Source organism: Crassostrea angulata, chromosome 7 (genome assembly GCF_025612915.1).
Source record: "Crassostrea angulata isolate pt1a10 chromosome 7, ASM2561291v2, whole genome shotgun sequence".
NCBI classification, from domain to species: Eukaryota; Metazoa; Mollusca; class Bivalvia; order Ostreida; family Ostreidae; genus Magallana; species Magallana angulata.
The window spans coordinates 25,007,983-25,024,385 of record NC_069117.1 but is presented as its reverse complement, the minus strand read 5'-3'; the positions used below and the strand labels follow the sequence as shown (position 1 = coordinate 25,024,385).

General features: G+C 33.6%; 1 protein-coding gene and 1 pseudogene across 1 annotated transcript; both read left to right on the top strand.

The window, feature by feature from the left end:
• Position 1: 1 nt before the first annotated feature.
• LOC128191259 (uncharacterized) lies at positions 2 to 11,469 on the top strand. The gene is made up of 5 exons (XM_052863346.1): positions 2 to 38; positions 783 to 959; positions 5,563 to 5,688; positions 6,159 to 6,324; positions 6,485 to 11,469. The coding sequence occupies exons 1-5, from the start codon at positions 2 to 4 to the stop codon at positions 6,972 to 6,974; spliced, it is 996 nt and encodes a 331-aa protein (XP_052719306.1). The 3' UTR covers positions 6,975 to 11,469.
• Positions 11,470 to 12,751: 1,282 nt separating this feature from the next.
• On the top strand, positions 12,752 to 15,041 carry LOC128191921 (uncharacterized; annotated as a pseudogene).
• The last annotated feature ends 1,362 nt before the right edge of the window (positions 15,042 to 16,403 follow it).

Here is a 16,403-nt window from a genome sequence, read left to right as displayed (position 1 = left end):
GATGTTTATTGGAAAGGCTATAATTCCACAGGATCTCCGTAATGGTGCAAATTTAATTTTTTAATGCGGCTGACTTCGGTCTGAAAAGATCGATTTTATATTTGACTTCCTTTAGATAAAATGATTTTTTAATTCAGGTTGAACAAATTAACCGTATATAAATCAAAACCCCATAAAACACATCAGCATGTTTACCAGTCGTCTTTTTCAGCAGCCATGACACTTCTCGCGTGATTTTATGGGATGTACGCTTGGAGTTTTGATGGGCTTGATAACGTGAATGTCAGTGTAAATAATCGATTTTACCTCGTTATATCACTTTAACATCATTTAAGGAATATGGTATATAATGGAACATTCATATTTACCGCGTTAATTATGTTTAAAATAGGGTAATTCCTATATTCAGTTCACGATCCGCCCCTGAATTCTCATTGGCTGTCCCAAAATAAAACCGTTCAAGGTCAGTAAACATGGCGGACAAATTCAACTTGCGTTGTTGACATACACGAAAAATAACCGAAATATGGACTATACTTGATATTTTTGGATTAATTTATGCCGTAGACATCTACAACGTTTGAGTTCAGGTAAGAAATGCAAATGTTATTGTCATTTATAAACGATTTGAGACGAAATCGTTGCGGGAGTGAATCACTCCCGCACTTGCACCATTACGGAGATTCTATGGAGTTGTAGCCCTCTCCCCCCAAAAAAAAATCGGGAGAGGGCCACATTATTGCATCTAGAGTCAATCTTATATAAAATTTATGTATTTAAAGCTGAAGGAAAAATTTTTGTTGGAAAATATATTTCTGAAACAAGAGATGGATCTCTGTACCTGACGTCGATTAAAACTGGACGTTGTCTCATCAGGGGATCCATTGAATCAGCCAGGATCCTGGAGCAGGTCAACATGACATTTACTGTCAGTGATAGAAAATCCAGCCTCTGTGCAGGTAACTTAAGACGTAACTGATTACAAATATATCACATAAATAATGGTAAATCTAATATTATATATACATGTTGGTGGCCCCGAAGCCAGGTAATACACTATTTTGTTTCGCTTTGTGTCACTTTTCCCGTGCGATGGTGGTAAAAAATATTTATTTTTTTTTATAAACAATAACATATTATACTAATATTGACTGGGGTTGAGGGCAACATTGATTATATTAGCCCCCGAGGGACGAAATATTGCCCGACGCGAAGCGGAGGGCAATATTTCGTCCCATGGGGGCTAATATAATCAATGTTGCCCGAAAACACAGTCAACATTTGTTTTGTTATATGAAGAAACAAACCAAAATTAAAGAAAGTAATTGAAAACAGATCGCCGTAATTTTCTCAGCTCAGCAAAGAATTCACGATTTCAATTTTGTGCAAAGTTCATTTCCAAACTATCCTCAGCATCAAACGGTCACTGGTGATATTCCACCGCCCGTAAGAATTAACATACAGATGTTCTACCTGATTTTACTTTACAGTAATTCGCAAATCCTTATATCCGTTATGATAGCAAACCGTCGCATTGCGCGTCCATTGTTTACTTGCCTTGACTGACTATTATGACGTCACCTTGTTTTGGAGTCGCGAAGAATTATTTACGTCATCGTTTACGAATCAACAAATCAGAGCCGATTATTTGAAATAGAGGGAATGTTCTCTAGATATTATTCCTAGCCGGTCACTATAAAAAAAATATTGACCGGTCAATATTTTTCGGACGAGCTAATATTACAATTATTGACTATTCGTCTATATAGAGTTATATAGTAAGAATATACTACTGAATATAACAAAATATAGTATCTTTCTGCACATTTTCCCTGGATATCCTTTTATACATGTATATGTTTTGAAAATTAGCGAATGTTCCTACATGTATTTTAAAGGACAATGAACAAGCAAACTATGTAGTTTTTACTTTATTGTTTATTAAATCAATTAAAGACGAAAAGTGACCTTCAAATATGTCTTTAAAAAACAATAAATTCATATTGCTTTGAATTAATTCAAATTGCATTCCAATCGAACACAGCTGTTATATATTGTAAACAATACAGCACACTAAGTTCAAATAAATTAATGTAATTATAGAATAATTATTTTCTTCGTCAATATGATTATTCTGTACAGGACAAAGTTGCTTTAATATGTTCAAAAGAATAAAATTCAACGATTTATCTCAATAGAAAAACTGTAATTAACATAAATGGAACTCTAATGAAACTTCTTTAATTATGATCAAATTCAAGAAAAATACAATTAGTATAAAGGGGAAAACCCCAACAGAATTGAAGGGAAAATACATGAAACGCGTGTTATGTATCTTTTTTTTGTTTAAACAGAGTTTAATATTTGATAAAGAAGATGGGGGAATAAGATGGCGCAAATACCCATTCGGTTTAGTCGTGAAATACAATTTTGAATTTATTTTTCCCAATTAAATCTATTCAAATGTATTATAATACATGTTCGCAAAAGCACAATTTCTAACTATATTCAGTTTTTAATATATTTAACAAAAGATAAGGAAAAAAATATTGCCTGAAATTTTGGTGGTATCGAGCCCATAACATAAAAGCTCTAGATATACATGTATCAGGTTAGCTTATGTCAGGTACTCTAACCACTGAGCCATTTCAGACACAACAATATTAGCTGTTTAAATATTATGTGTGGCTTTGGCCACGAATTTACGGACTTTTTTTCAAAACGTTGAATTTTTAATGTATAGTGGGTCATCTCTCCACGTTTTTATTGATTGAAATCAGATTGTTTTCCATTATACTTTATTTAGACCATGAGAAAAATATTGAGCACAGACCCACTCTATAAAAGAAAATGCTTTGAAGTTTTAAAAAGTGACACTATTTGCAGGTCTTGATACATATACGCCTGTATGAGTCAACATATTCCAAGTATTAAACATATTTACAGGTTAAATATCAATGGTATGTTAAATATTTGTTTTGAATGATTTTTTTTAAAAATATATCAGATTTACTGATATTTTGATTTTTCAGTGGCTTGTCCGACCGCGCATTGTCATTTTACACGCCTTATCCACCCATCTTCTTTACCTAACGACCCACATCTCCTTAAAAAAAAAACACCCCAATAATTGGCTGCAGATCTAGATTGATCCTAGTGAACAAATAAGATCTTTTTCTTATTTGAAAAAAAAAAAATTTAAAATGTCAATATTTGACCAATTTTGATTGAACTGCAAAAAGGTATCAATTCTGACGTCCTATGTTGCTAGTTAGCGCAAAAAGTAACAAGTACTGTAGTAGTTTATACCAACTCTTTCAAAAAATAACATATAAATTTAATGTTGTTTTTAGAAAATTGCAATTTATAGGGGTCAAATTAGACTCGTACCATGCTTAGTTATTTATGCAAGTAATAAAGTTAAATATTGCTCAACAATAGGCATACTAGTAATAAAATAAGCTTAATGGAGCCATAATACAAAATATCTAGACAATAATACATGTAGATCCTGTATAAAGGAAAATATATTCCCCCCTGGATATTATGTTTATATTCAAGTTCCTTTTCTAACAAGATGGTTTTATAGTCATATAACATGTTGAGCATTGCACAGATCCTAAACAATTCTTTAGACATGTATATTGGATATAAAACTCTGAACCTCTTGTGAGGCCAAGGAATCGTCAAGGGGCCAAAGTCTAAACAATTTGAAAAAATCAACAATGCGTCAAAATGCTTGCGTATAAGTAAAGCCATATATTATAACATTTCATTTTATGTTTTCTTTTGTAAAATTAAATCCTAAAATGGGACCCACCCTACTCCTTAAGATTTTGATTTGAACGAATTTGAATCTGCATTATCAGAAGTTGCTTTCACTAAAGTTACAGCTTTTTAAGGCAAATCGTTTTAGAAGAAGATTCTTAAATTGTTTTCTCTATGTATTCTTTTGTTAAAGCCCCCCCCCCCCCCCCCCACCATTGTGACCCCACCATTACCCCCGGGATCATGGGTTTAATATAGACTTGAATCTACCCTATATTAGGAAGCTCCCACATAAGTTTATATTTTCTGGCCAATGAGTTTCTGAGAAGAAGATTTTAAAAGTGTTCGCCTCTAAATATTCTTATGTACAAGTTGCTGTACTTTAACAAATGACTGCAATACGTGGAACATATGCATGTGTTTCCAACGAAAACGTGAAAGCCTTAAGATTATCAGATGTAAGATTATCAGAGATACCTCCGACTCTAGCTGCCTACTTATAACCACTAAATTTGTACTTTGTATCATGTATAGCCCTGACTTTTTATCTCAGAGTTTAAAGATTTCATACTTCTAAAATAATTATGATCTATATTAATTAAGATTGCATGTCAAGTATCAGGCATTCGGCGAATTCCACTATTTGCGCACATATTACGCTTCCACTTCTTTGTTAACTAAACAGTGACAGCTTTGTGTAAAATAATTTCATATTTTGATGCATTTTTCTCGAATAACTTCTATACAGTGACATAATTATTCAATCATCTATTATATACAGTCACATAATTATTTAATTATGCTTAAATGCTTAATAATTTTAATCGGGAAGTACTCTAGCATTGCCTTCTGTAAAAGTAAAGTTAAGCTACATGTGTATTCGGAAAACAACAAAACATTGCAAATAGTTGTAGTTTCGGCATAACATTAACTTATTTCATAATACTGACAGTTCATATCACATGCCGATCATTTCTTATAAATGAATTCTTTGTTTCTGTACTGTTTACCGACAACTTTACAATTACAGCGCTTTTGAACTTAGATGTGCATATGTCATGGAATCCCGATCCCAATAAACGTGTGCTAGTCTGGTTCCCTTAGCTACCCATTACGCACAGGAACCAGGCTAACTCATGCGCAGGCTGAATTTTTCCCATAGCATCCGGTTTAACCTCGCTTATAAATTTTTTGCGTGGACCTCAGGGTCTACGCAACAACCCCTATCCCCGGGGATCATGGTTTGAACAAATTTTAATCTACCTTTCCTTGGAATGCTTGCACACAAGTTTCATCTTTTCTGCGTGATTGGTTTCTTAAAAAAAATTAAAATTTACTATAAATATATTTTAAAAATTCGACCCCCATTGTGGGTCCACCCTACCCCTGGGGGTCAGGATTTTCACAACTATGAATCTACCTGAGGATGCTTCACAAAAGTTTCAGCTTTCCTGGACAAATAGTTCTTGAGAAGGAGAATTTTGAATAAATTTCAAAAAATTTCAATAATTCCTTATCATCTTCCTTTTAGAAATGGCGAGTTCCTTAATTTTAAATCCCCTTTGCCTAAGGATGTTTTGTATTAAGTTTGGTTGAAATCGGCCCAACGGTTCTGGAGAAGATGTTGAAAATGTGAAAAGTTTACAGACAGATGTGCAGACAAGACGGACAGACAGACAATAGACAGACAAAATGTAATCAGAAAAGCTCACTTGAGCTTTCAGCTCAGGTGGGCTAAAAACTCAAAATATCGAAATCTACAGCTTTGTAGTCGAGTAATATAACTTTATTTAGAGGTGGTTACAAATGTATCATACAACTACAACGAAGACTTGTCGTGTTTACGTGGTGTTAAAGAGTTTCTTCTGGACATCCAAACAACAAATACTGTAAGAGGAAAATTGTGGATTGAATTTAAAGGTATACAACAAGAATCTATACGTAAAATAATTCGCAAATGTATACATATATTTCTAACTTTGCTCTTGCACAATGCATCATACATCAACATTTTTAATCACATCTATTTTTGTGAAATCAATTCCTTCCATTAACTTCCTTTCTAGTAGCAGGGTTTTTATTGCCATTTACCCCTTAATGCTCTCTTATTCCCCCTCTCTTTAAAAAATGAATTGTAATTTATATGTTACTGTTTCTTTAGTAAAAAAAAATGTTGTATCTCCTTCAGAAATATTTTTCATATCGTTGAATATTTAAAGCTTTTATCACCAATGACCATTCTCATTTTCATTGGTAAGAAGTTCATATCTAATGCAAATATATTAAGTAGTCATTTTTTATTATAATTTATTTCAAGTATCACCTGAATGTAAAACTGAAAATTGTCAGAGTCGATTTAAAGTCTTCTAATTAATATAATGATTATGCAGGGACTTCGTTGCAATTGGGCTGTGGGAACAACATTCAATTTCCATCCGCCGTACGCGAAGTTCAAGACCCTGAACAGAACGGTGCTTCTACATTACTTCCAATAATAATTGGACTTGTTGCTGGACTCCTGTTTTTGATAGCCCTGATTCTGGTTGTACTTAAAAGGTATGTTACCGTTTAAAAAATGATTCGTCTATGCACTTCATCTTTTCATTTATAATTATGATGATTTTTAAGGTCCACGAGGATACATGCTAAGATACATCTTGAGATCATTTTAGGACGCAATAGCTTAGGTGATCAATTTCATAATTATTTTACACAGAAAGCACGCTCTAACGATAAAAACCGAGGCAAAGCATCGTACTATAAATGCAACAACCACGCTTGAAAGAGATGAAGATTGTACAAATTACAACAATGAGGTCGATAAACCTCGAAATGACGCCAACAATGCACAAGGGACATCGTATTCATTTGACGACTCTCTCTATAACACGATAGACACAGAGGGTAATTACTCGCAAATAAATATTAAAAAGAACACTTTAGAATCTGGGGGACGCAATGGAGAACAGATTGTAAAGAACGGAGCAGATAATACTGAGAAGTCACGGATTGAGTTACGTGATACAAATAACGTAACCCCCAGGTCTAGTAACACAACAGAGATCAAACCCAACACAATCATCGGTGAGGTGACGGGGGATGTCTATGCCGCTGTGTGTAAAACGGACGATCTGAAAAGCATGCGTATTACTGGACCGAAAGGAGACATCTATGCAACGGTTTCTATGGCATCAAATGTAGAATAACTCTTACAAAGAGTCTTATATTGGACTTAAGACGTCAATCTAAGGCATCCTGCAAATGTAATTATTTGCACACGTTGCATAACGTTTTTTTTTTCTACATGTACTTTATAACTATGCACACAAAAAACTTCATGCAAATATTAAGTGCGAATGGTCCTTCCTTGATCTACATGTATTTACTATGATGTGGATACAGCAATACAGTTAACAGAATCAAGCTATTATATGCTTCAAAATGTCATTTGGTAAAATTAATGCATTGGTATTTCTGAAAGCAGCTGTACCTCAAATTCGGAAGTTACTTACCTAATGTATTCTATGTACTAGTAGCATTGTAGATTTTCGGCGTTAATTATAATTTTTAATAAACGACAGATCATCCTTTTTAAAAGAACGTTGTTTTTTACCACATTTTTTAAGAATCCAAACTTTTCTAGAAACAGTAGTTAGTTATATGATTTGTATGGCATTACCAAACCTTTCATTTATTTTTCTGATGCCTATTTAGGCTTCATAAAGACCGATCAAATATTTACAAAATCAATTGTACTTTTTGTTACTTTTATGATAAAAATTGTGATAAATGAAATGAATAGATGAAATTGTTCATTTCTATATAGTCTAATATTAGCAAAATTATTTTATGTGGATGTGAAATGAATTTTACACACCTTATCATAATTTCATTCAAATTGTTACGATTTTAGTTTATGTTATTTGTCTTTACCATTGAAGAGTCCCACATAAATATCACTTGTTGATAGGCCTAACACCCCTGCGAATGTGTTCGGAATGTTTTCTTTATTGTTGCTAAGTATGTAGTAAATCCAGAGGTGCTCGAATGAAAGTTCACGAGACTTCACCGAGATTTGTTCAGTTCCTGTGAAATTTTGAGCGGAAGTATAAGTGTTCGGATAATATTCTCAAAATACGTAAGTACAGGTCGATTTTCATATCATATCCTACTTTGATTTATGTTAAAACATCAACATTTTTAAGATGTATGTCTTATTTCACCATCTAGCGGTTTTTTAAATTAAACGATGATACTCGAAACAGAGTTATCGTTCGTGTTCAGCCACGTGTAGAGTGGTTGATAATATAAAAATTGGTTTGCTTAATAAAATCATAGCCATGTTTGATGCTTGTGGTGTGCAATACCATGTTTTTAAAAAAATACTGGGTGAATGTTTTGCATAAAAACTTTGTATATCGAGCCATTTTTAAGGAACATTCTGCATAAAATAGTACAGTCTGTTTCACTATTATACTCTGTCCCGAGTTTTTGCTTCCGCCACTTTTTGCTTGTTATTTCAATAATAGTAAATACCTTTGTGCTCAAACTACGTTAATCCACTAATATAAAAAATGTCCAGATAATCTGTTTTGAAACGCCCCCTCTACCGCTTCAGGTTTCAATACACATCCCGAAATTGAAAGTCTACGGAGATTTTGCATTGCAACAGCCATTAATAAGCCCGGATGATAACGTTAAAAAATTGCGCGATGTATTCCGAGTGTATTCCGAATGGAGAAAAGATGTAAACATTCCCCATTATAAATCTCCGTAAGGAATCTGTTTTCATTCCTGTGAATTTTTTTGAGTGGAAAGGGGTATTTGTTCAATAAAGATATCTTGTATATATTCCCTTTTAACGATTTCAACTGTATTTCTTTCACAGGTATGTGTAATTTTATTAAAAATCATCAAAAAGCGATGGAAGCAATAACTTGGGACCGACTATAGTGTTATTACTAGGTCAGGCGCGGATCGAAAATTAATTCTTAGGGGGGGGGGGGTGTCTACTACGCATGTTAATTGTCGCAACAGCAGAAAAAAATTTATTGGCACATTTATTTCTAGGACACATTTTACCCACCAATTAATGAAGATAAAGTTTAAAATCAATAAACCTCTAGAATTTATATTTGACTACAAGTACCTAGATTCTCTAAAATAGACTATAAACACGAGGCACGATTTTTACTGCGAAACTGAAAGGGTCAAATAAAACCACGTGATTTAAAATTCAAATGACAATAACATTAGCAGGTGTGTCTAAGTTAATTTTAAAATTTGTATGTCTTTGAATTGTTATGTTTAGAGAACCAATTTTATGGAGGTTTTTTAACAATTTTATGTGGATCAGCGACTCAGATCATTAATCAGCAAAGGATATACATCAGTATTAAAAAACACTTATCTACTACCTGTGAGTTAGTGGGATAGTTCATTAACAAACCCTTGACATTAGTTAGGTTGACAAGCTTTTGAGGAATGACTCCTGCGGGGGGGGGGGGGGTAGTAAATGAGGTACCACACTCTGAGCGAGTGGATGAATGTATACAGTCTTTCCTGATAATATTTTCAACCAATGAAATATACAGCATGACATGTTGTATTATAATATATTTCTTAAAAATAAATTGTATCCGGAAGGACAAAACCACAAATGCTTTTTTAAAAACGTTCATCCAACACTTCATTTCTGTAATAAACCATAAATCAATTTTTAGTACATGTTTATAAATGAAGAATGACTACTGACAATTTTTTAAAAATAATATTCAAAGTTTTGAAACCATTCAGATGTTTATCTTACGTACGTTTGCTCTGTTATCCAGCTGTATAGACAAGAACATGGAAATACCCGATTTCTCTTACTACTCTCTCATTTATATATGAAGCTGATATAAGTTTGTGTTTATATGTATCGTCATACATAAAACGTATTTACATTCAGTGTACAATGTACATATATCCCCTTAATTAATTTGGCACTGGAAATATGAGACGTTCAAATTCTTAAGAAAACACTTAGCCTGTATTCACGGCGCATGGGCATAAATATAAACTTCATCGCGCGTTTTAAATATACATATATTTATTATTGTAAGATTAAATGAAAGGTTAAAACTTATCTAACCAATTTGATATGTACTTATGAAAAATAATCGTTAAATCATATCCATTCGTTAATAAAAAAGAAAGGGGGGGGGTTCTCGACAATGTTTTTGGCTGTGTATTTTAGTCGCGGATGCGAACTTAATAACATGTTAATATGACTGTTCCTTCTTTTTTTCATAACGACCGGCTTTTTATTTGCTAGCACAGCCCTGGTGTGGTATAGGACCGGTGACATCCAATAATTAACTTTCAATGCTTAAATGTATTTTTCCATAAATGTTTTCAGCATCATTTTGAGTTCACGGTTAAGTATTTTACCTCATTGTTTTAAACACCTTTCATTTTTTTTTTAAATATAGTTGAGTAATAAATTGATACTATTTTGTAAAAGCATCGCAATAAAACTCAAGTGCTATTTTGCTCTACATGTAGATAAAATTTAGTTATTCATTTTTTTTAAATGTACAACGTATGTATATATTAGTTTCTGCTTTTCTGCTTGGTTTCAGGATTTTGTCGTCGGTTGTTTCCTTGTCTTTGCATACTTTTTTATTTTGCTTATACTGTGATTTACATTACTTGATTTACTTTGTTTTAAAACCTTGATCATTTTTTTCAATTAATACTTTGGTTAATGATCAACTTAAATTTTTTTTATGTGTGTTTTTGGTTTCACCGAAATAGATAATTGTACACGTAATTTAATTAATTATTATATTGCTCTCGTTATGTTATATTTAGGCCTTATGTTTCCTTCCTTCTTCAAACAATAAAATTACCTTTTAAGTTTATACCTCATGCACTCCCATAAACAAATATTGTAATTATACCCCCACTTTCTAAAGAAAGTTCGGGTATAATGTTGTTACCCTGTTCCGTCCGTCCGTCCGACCGTCCGTCTGTCACGTTTTACTTTCTCAAACTGTTCTTACATCTGATAAACCAGCAAACTGAACTCTTGGAGTTTGATTTGGGGTAACATGTTGTTTTGTAAAAAGGTTTCAAAAATTCTCTGTTAGTCCTGGGGGTCAAATAATTGGTAAAAAATGACGTTTTTTTCACAAAAAACCTTCTTCTTGGAACTCCTCCTACATTTTCAACAGTAGACAAATCATCTTTTGGAATACAATGTATGTTTTAGGGTATCCTATAGATGCGCAATAAGGTTTCGGAATTTTCAATTTTGTCCTGGTCAGTTCTCATCAAATAATGTCATTCAGTGTTGAATAAGTTACGTTGTTTTGAAAATTATTTCCATAAGTCTAGAAGTTGTTAAGTACAAGTATGAATTATTAGTTTTCTAGGATTCTTGTATTACAACGCATACATGTATTCTTGAAAATAGTTTTGCTTTTTTTAAGACATGTAGTAAGGCCGCATGAATTCAAAGTATGGATTATTCCATTGAACACAAAACGTTTTTTATCAATTTCTTATGTTTAGTGTGGAGATGATAAAATTAAACTTTATTTACTATTAATTAACTCTCTATTACTTTGCATTCAGTTCTCTTGCATGAATAAATGTATATATGTTTACAAGTTTTGTATTGTCTTAAAACATTTGAATAAATTCCATTCAAATTCATATATTACATGTATGTTGCATTGAATGGCAGATAAGCGGCTAACTTAAAATAAGTGAAGAAAAAATCCATACATTTGACTGTTTTCTTATGTCTTTATGCAGAGATCTTCTGAATAAGAGAGGTTTATATAGTCTAAATAATGGCCACAGGCATCAAACCTTCTTAACACGACAAGCCAGACTGAAAAAAATATTAATGTATAGCCTATACCAAAGAATGCGCTGCATGCATGTAGTGCATAGACTGGTGCCATCTTCTTGATTCAAATCACTGTCGAAAAAACTGTAACAGTTCACGAGAGGGCGTGTGTTACATAGTCATCATGATTTTGTGGGTACTTTATACACCCTCTGGTGATGTATTGAATGCCTGCATGTAAGTTTACCAGGAAGTCGCATTGACTGATCTGAAGACTTATTAACCGGAAAAGGGCAAAGACTCTCTACACATGTTACACGTTTCAAAATCATATCGCCAACTTGTGCAAAGAGTAACGTTAGTACATATTCATCTTACAGAACTGAACCCTATACTGCCATTGTTAAATGATTGTTGTACAGCGTGTATACGACAACTTTATGGAGACAGAGCAACAAATTATACAACGACCAAGGAAACAAAACGACGTCTGCTTGCTTGTGCGAAATATTTTATTTACAATGCAGAATTGCCGGAGCGAGTATCTACATGTAATGTTTCACTCACGTTTTTTTAAAGCATTCGTTCAGCTTTTTTTTTCGAGGTGAATGGTTTTTATTAAGAATGAGAGTCTCAAAAAACAATTATTTCATTAATTTTTTAAGGCTTCCGTTCAGCTTTTTTATTGGAGAATATTTTTCTATCACGACATTAGCATTGAGGAAGTGGAAGAAAAATACATGGCTAAATAAAGCCCATCTTTTTGTTGGAGGGTCTTTAAAGTGCTACATAAGAGTTGTCACTTTTAAAATGTGGATAAAATTAGGAGGGGTTTAATTGGCCTGTGTCTTTTTAAGATAATCCGCTTTTAGAACAACGTAGGTTATTCAACGATTACATCACAATGAACAACTTCATGGACAAATGTCGCGAGATATTGTATAATAAATTTATAATGTACTGGACATATGAATAACATGTCTGTCCGGTCATTATACGGGACACGATTACTCAATGACATTTATAATTTTTTTTATTTGTTTTCGTTTAAAAACACAGCTACTTTATGAAATGTTGCCTTCCAGATTGATTGTTTGAAAAGGTGTGTGAAGAAAACCCCGTATAATATACCTATATTTTAAGATGCCAGCCCCAAAATCATCAATACCTGATATTGGGACAGCATCCTTGAGGAAAACAACTCGACAACTAGCTTATGAAAGGGCGCTTTGTATCAACAAATCTCATTTTGGTAAGTAAAGTATTAACCGTCTGCCTTTCTCCCTTACTCGAAAAGAGTTGGAGGGGGGTGCCTGTCAAGAGCAACGTGAGGCATTTCCAACAGATGGAAAAAATCTAATATTAGTCGAAAAAATTGATAGAAATCTTTTAAAATTTTTATATTCATAAGCTTATCACATGCTGAGTATCTGGCTTTTTTATGTAGATAATGAGGGTACTGAAATGAATAACAAGTTAGTTTAGGTCAAAATGTAATTCTGTTTAAACATTGCATAAATATCGAAATAGTTCTTATCTTTACACAATTTCCAACAAGTGTCTATTCCGGTTGAAGAAGATGCATTATTATACAAAAAAACCAAGATGGCATATGCATTGCATCTACTGGTCATCTAGTATGATTTAAAAAATACAGATGCTTTCAAAATTTTAAATGGCCGGTTTGTGTATGTGTTTGACCTTTTGTAATGGGGAGACAGTTCTTGGTCGAAACATGACGGAGACGAAGGTGCTGGAAGCCAAACTGGAACAGCTGGATAAAGACAAACTTATGCTAGAAAGAGATCATTTCTGGAGACAAAGGCAGTTTTTAATTTCCAAAGCATTTGACAAAGAGCGTCAATTAAGGTGAGTAGCATGTTAAGATTTTCTGCTCGCATCATATTAATCTCAACTTCTCGGACTTTTCTGGCAAAGCTCGGAAGAGCATTCCTTTTATCGGCAAGACCCGAGAATTTGCGACTGGCATTACAAGCTTGTTGCAGATTTACTGCATTATATGTTCTAATAATTACACACCAGTATAAGACATATTTTATGGCAAACAGAGAGTCTGTGCCCCATTGGACTCACCCACAATAGTTCTTCATTTTCAGATACTCCATGCTTTTGAATAGAATTTCTTTAAAAGAGATAAAAAAGAACTGAATCTAACACCCGAAGATAGCCACAAACTTCCTTCCATTACGGATGTTGACGTCAGTATACACTCTCATCTCTTATTATTTAGTTGATCATAAATTTTATCTTCATCTAATTGACAAAATAATATATTGGTTGCTCAAATTATTTAAGGATTTTAATTTTGAGGTTTTTTAGGCAGTGTGGTTGGAAAGGTGATTTCAAATATATTTTTAATTTTATATTTATTTTTTTGGTTTATAGGGGGTGTCTTTTACAGCGTTTCCAACAGACTAATCAAAAATTGCTTTTTGCGAGCTTAAAATATATTACATAAATATATAATGTCACCGTAATGAAATTGATATCTTCAGGTATCCCTCACTCACCAATTCTTTCCGGGCAAAATAGATTCCGAGACAAGTAGCAATTATAAACTTATACTCCAAAGAAAAAGAAAACTGAAAGCTTCTGTGAATGTTTTGCGTGCTGCGCTGGAACTGAGTAAGAAAAACAGGGAGAGAAAGAAGATGCATGTGAAAAACGATGAGAACTCACTGGAAACATTTTCACAGAGGCCAGGCGTCCAATCTACCATCGACTCCGAAAACCTTGAATCCTCCGAGAAACACATCATGGAGGTTCGGAAAAACAATTTTCTCAAGCTTGTCGTGAAAAACTGGAAAAGTTTTAAAAGACCTTATAATACAGAACCAGAACCACCAAAGAAAACTTCATCCGAAATAAACCGGAAGTCGAGTTCTTCCCAACTGCCAAACCGCCTGCTAGAACGTCGACAATCCTTGGTGAGAACAAATACAGACGAACTGTTGCTGAGACTGGCAAAGACTCTTCCCCCTCAAGTCTTGAACGAGACAAATAGCAACAAGTTATCCGACATCAGCTCTGTTTTGGGGTTCTCATCCCGTAATAAGGCACTCCGACAGCGTGAACTGAGCGTTCTCCGTCGACCCGTTCTCTCCGACGATCGATTCCTAAATCTCCAGAACTCTCTGATCAGATCATCAACAATTCTCTGATCAATTCGTCAACAAGTTACCTGAAGACTACTATTAAGGCTACATTGAGTTCTGTGTTGATATTACTGTTGATGGCAATTGTGTTAACCATGCAGCACCTGATCGAGCTGAGATATCAACTTACAACTGACACGTTGGCATATTAATCTTTAAAAAATATTACAAGCATATGGTTTTAAAACATACTTTGTCCATTCATGCCTTTGGGTTTTTAAGTTTGGCCCATTTTTTGCCCTCTTTTTTATAATGGTTTTAATAAACGAAATATATGGAACCACTGATACTTTTTGTCAATACTAATAAAATATTAAAATAGAATTAATTTACAGCGATGTAAACGCAAATGGTGTACAACATCAACTTTCGGCCACTCTTCAATTTATAAGCAGTAAGTTTGATATAGGCTCGTAAATACACTTCATTTTTTCTGTATCCAAAATGTCAAAAAAGAGAAAAGAGAAAGAGTCCGATAAGTAAAGAAGAAATGACACAATTTGGACATGAATGCAAACTCCAATTTTATTGAGCCTAGCAGGAAGTCCATCCACATTGTAGTAGGACCTTTATTAGCCTATACATTTGTATCTCAGTCAACCAACCACATCGTCGAAATGTATGTACAAGCGTATATTAGCCCCTGTTGTTGAATAAAAAGGGGCAATGGACACACCAATTCTTTGCAAACCTTGAATTTTATTTATAACTTTACATATTCTATAATGTTTCTTCCTTGAAGAACACTTAAAAGACGTGGGCATGCATAAGTATATAACACATATACTTGTTTAAAACTTTAGAGGGCTCTTACTTCTTAAAAACCGAGAGTGCAGCGATTGCATCATAAACAATAAACTTAGCTATTAAATACTGTATAAAATTATGTCACTCCAATCCCTTTAAATACAATGACACAGTGTTTCACGTGTGCAAAAATGACCGTAAAGATTTCATGCTAAAGAAATACATTGTTCCAAAATCACTGTCGATTTTGGCTAACAAGCACTTACTAAACATAAGGGATAATGTTTAAACCAACCCCAAACACCATACAAAATTGTAGCTTCCTTTCCTAAAGATTTCGCATACATGTACCATGGTTGAAACATGATAGTTGTTTAAACAATAAAATGCTTTCCTCGTGATTTATTCGGGATATGAAGGTAGCGACATTGCAGGAAAAATACATAACCCGTGTTAGCGGGTTATGTAAATGTTTTCTGCAGTGATTATTACCTTCATAACTCGCATGAATCATCAAAGAAAGCATTTTATTATTTATATTTACATCTTTCTTTTGACTAATTAATAAATTTATTATCAAAAGTAAGTAAAATTCACTAAATTACTGTTAATGTACGTAAGTACGTTAGCTAAAAGAAACAGCCAAATCGTCTCCTGTGAGACTTTCAGTCTGACAGCATCATGATTATTTCGTGCAGTCCGTGATTTTTCTTAGGTCGCTGTAGGCTTCGACCAATCGATAAACAGGGCGTGTCAATTTCACTCCTATCAGTTTCTTGTCAGTTTCAGCCGCTGTAGATTTCAACCAATCGATAAACAGGGCGTGTAGATTTCTCTCTGACTGTTTCTATAGAGGCGTGTCATTTTATTGT

Coding starts and splice junctions, on each gene's coding strand:
- LOC128191259 (XM_052863346.1), top strand. CDS start 2: ATGTTTATTGGAAAGGCTATAATTCCACAGGATCTCC. Junction 39..782: donor TATAATTCCACAGGATCTCC/GTAATGGTGCAA, acceptor ATGTATTTAAAG/CTGAAGGAAAAATTTTTGTT. Junction 6,325..6,484: donor ATTCTGGTTGTACTTAAAAG/GTATGTTACCGT, acceptor TATTTTACACAG/AAAGCACGCTCTAACGATAA.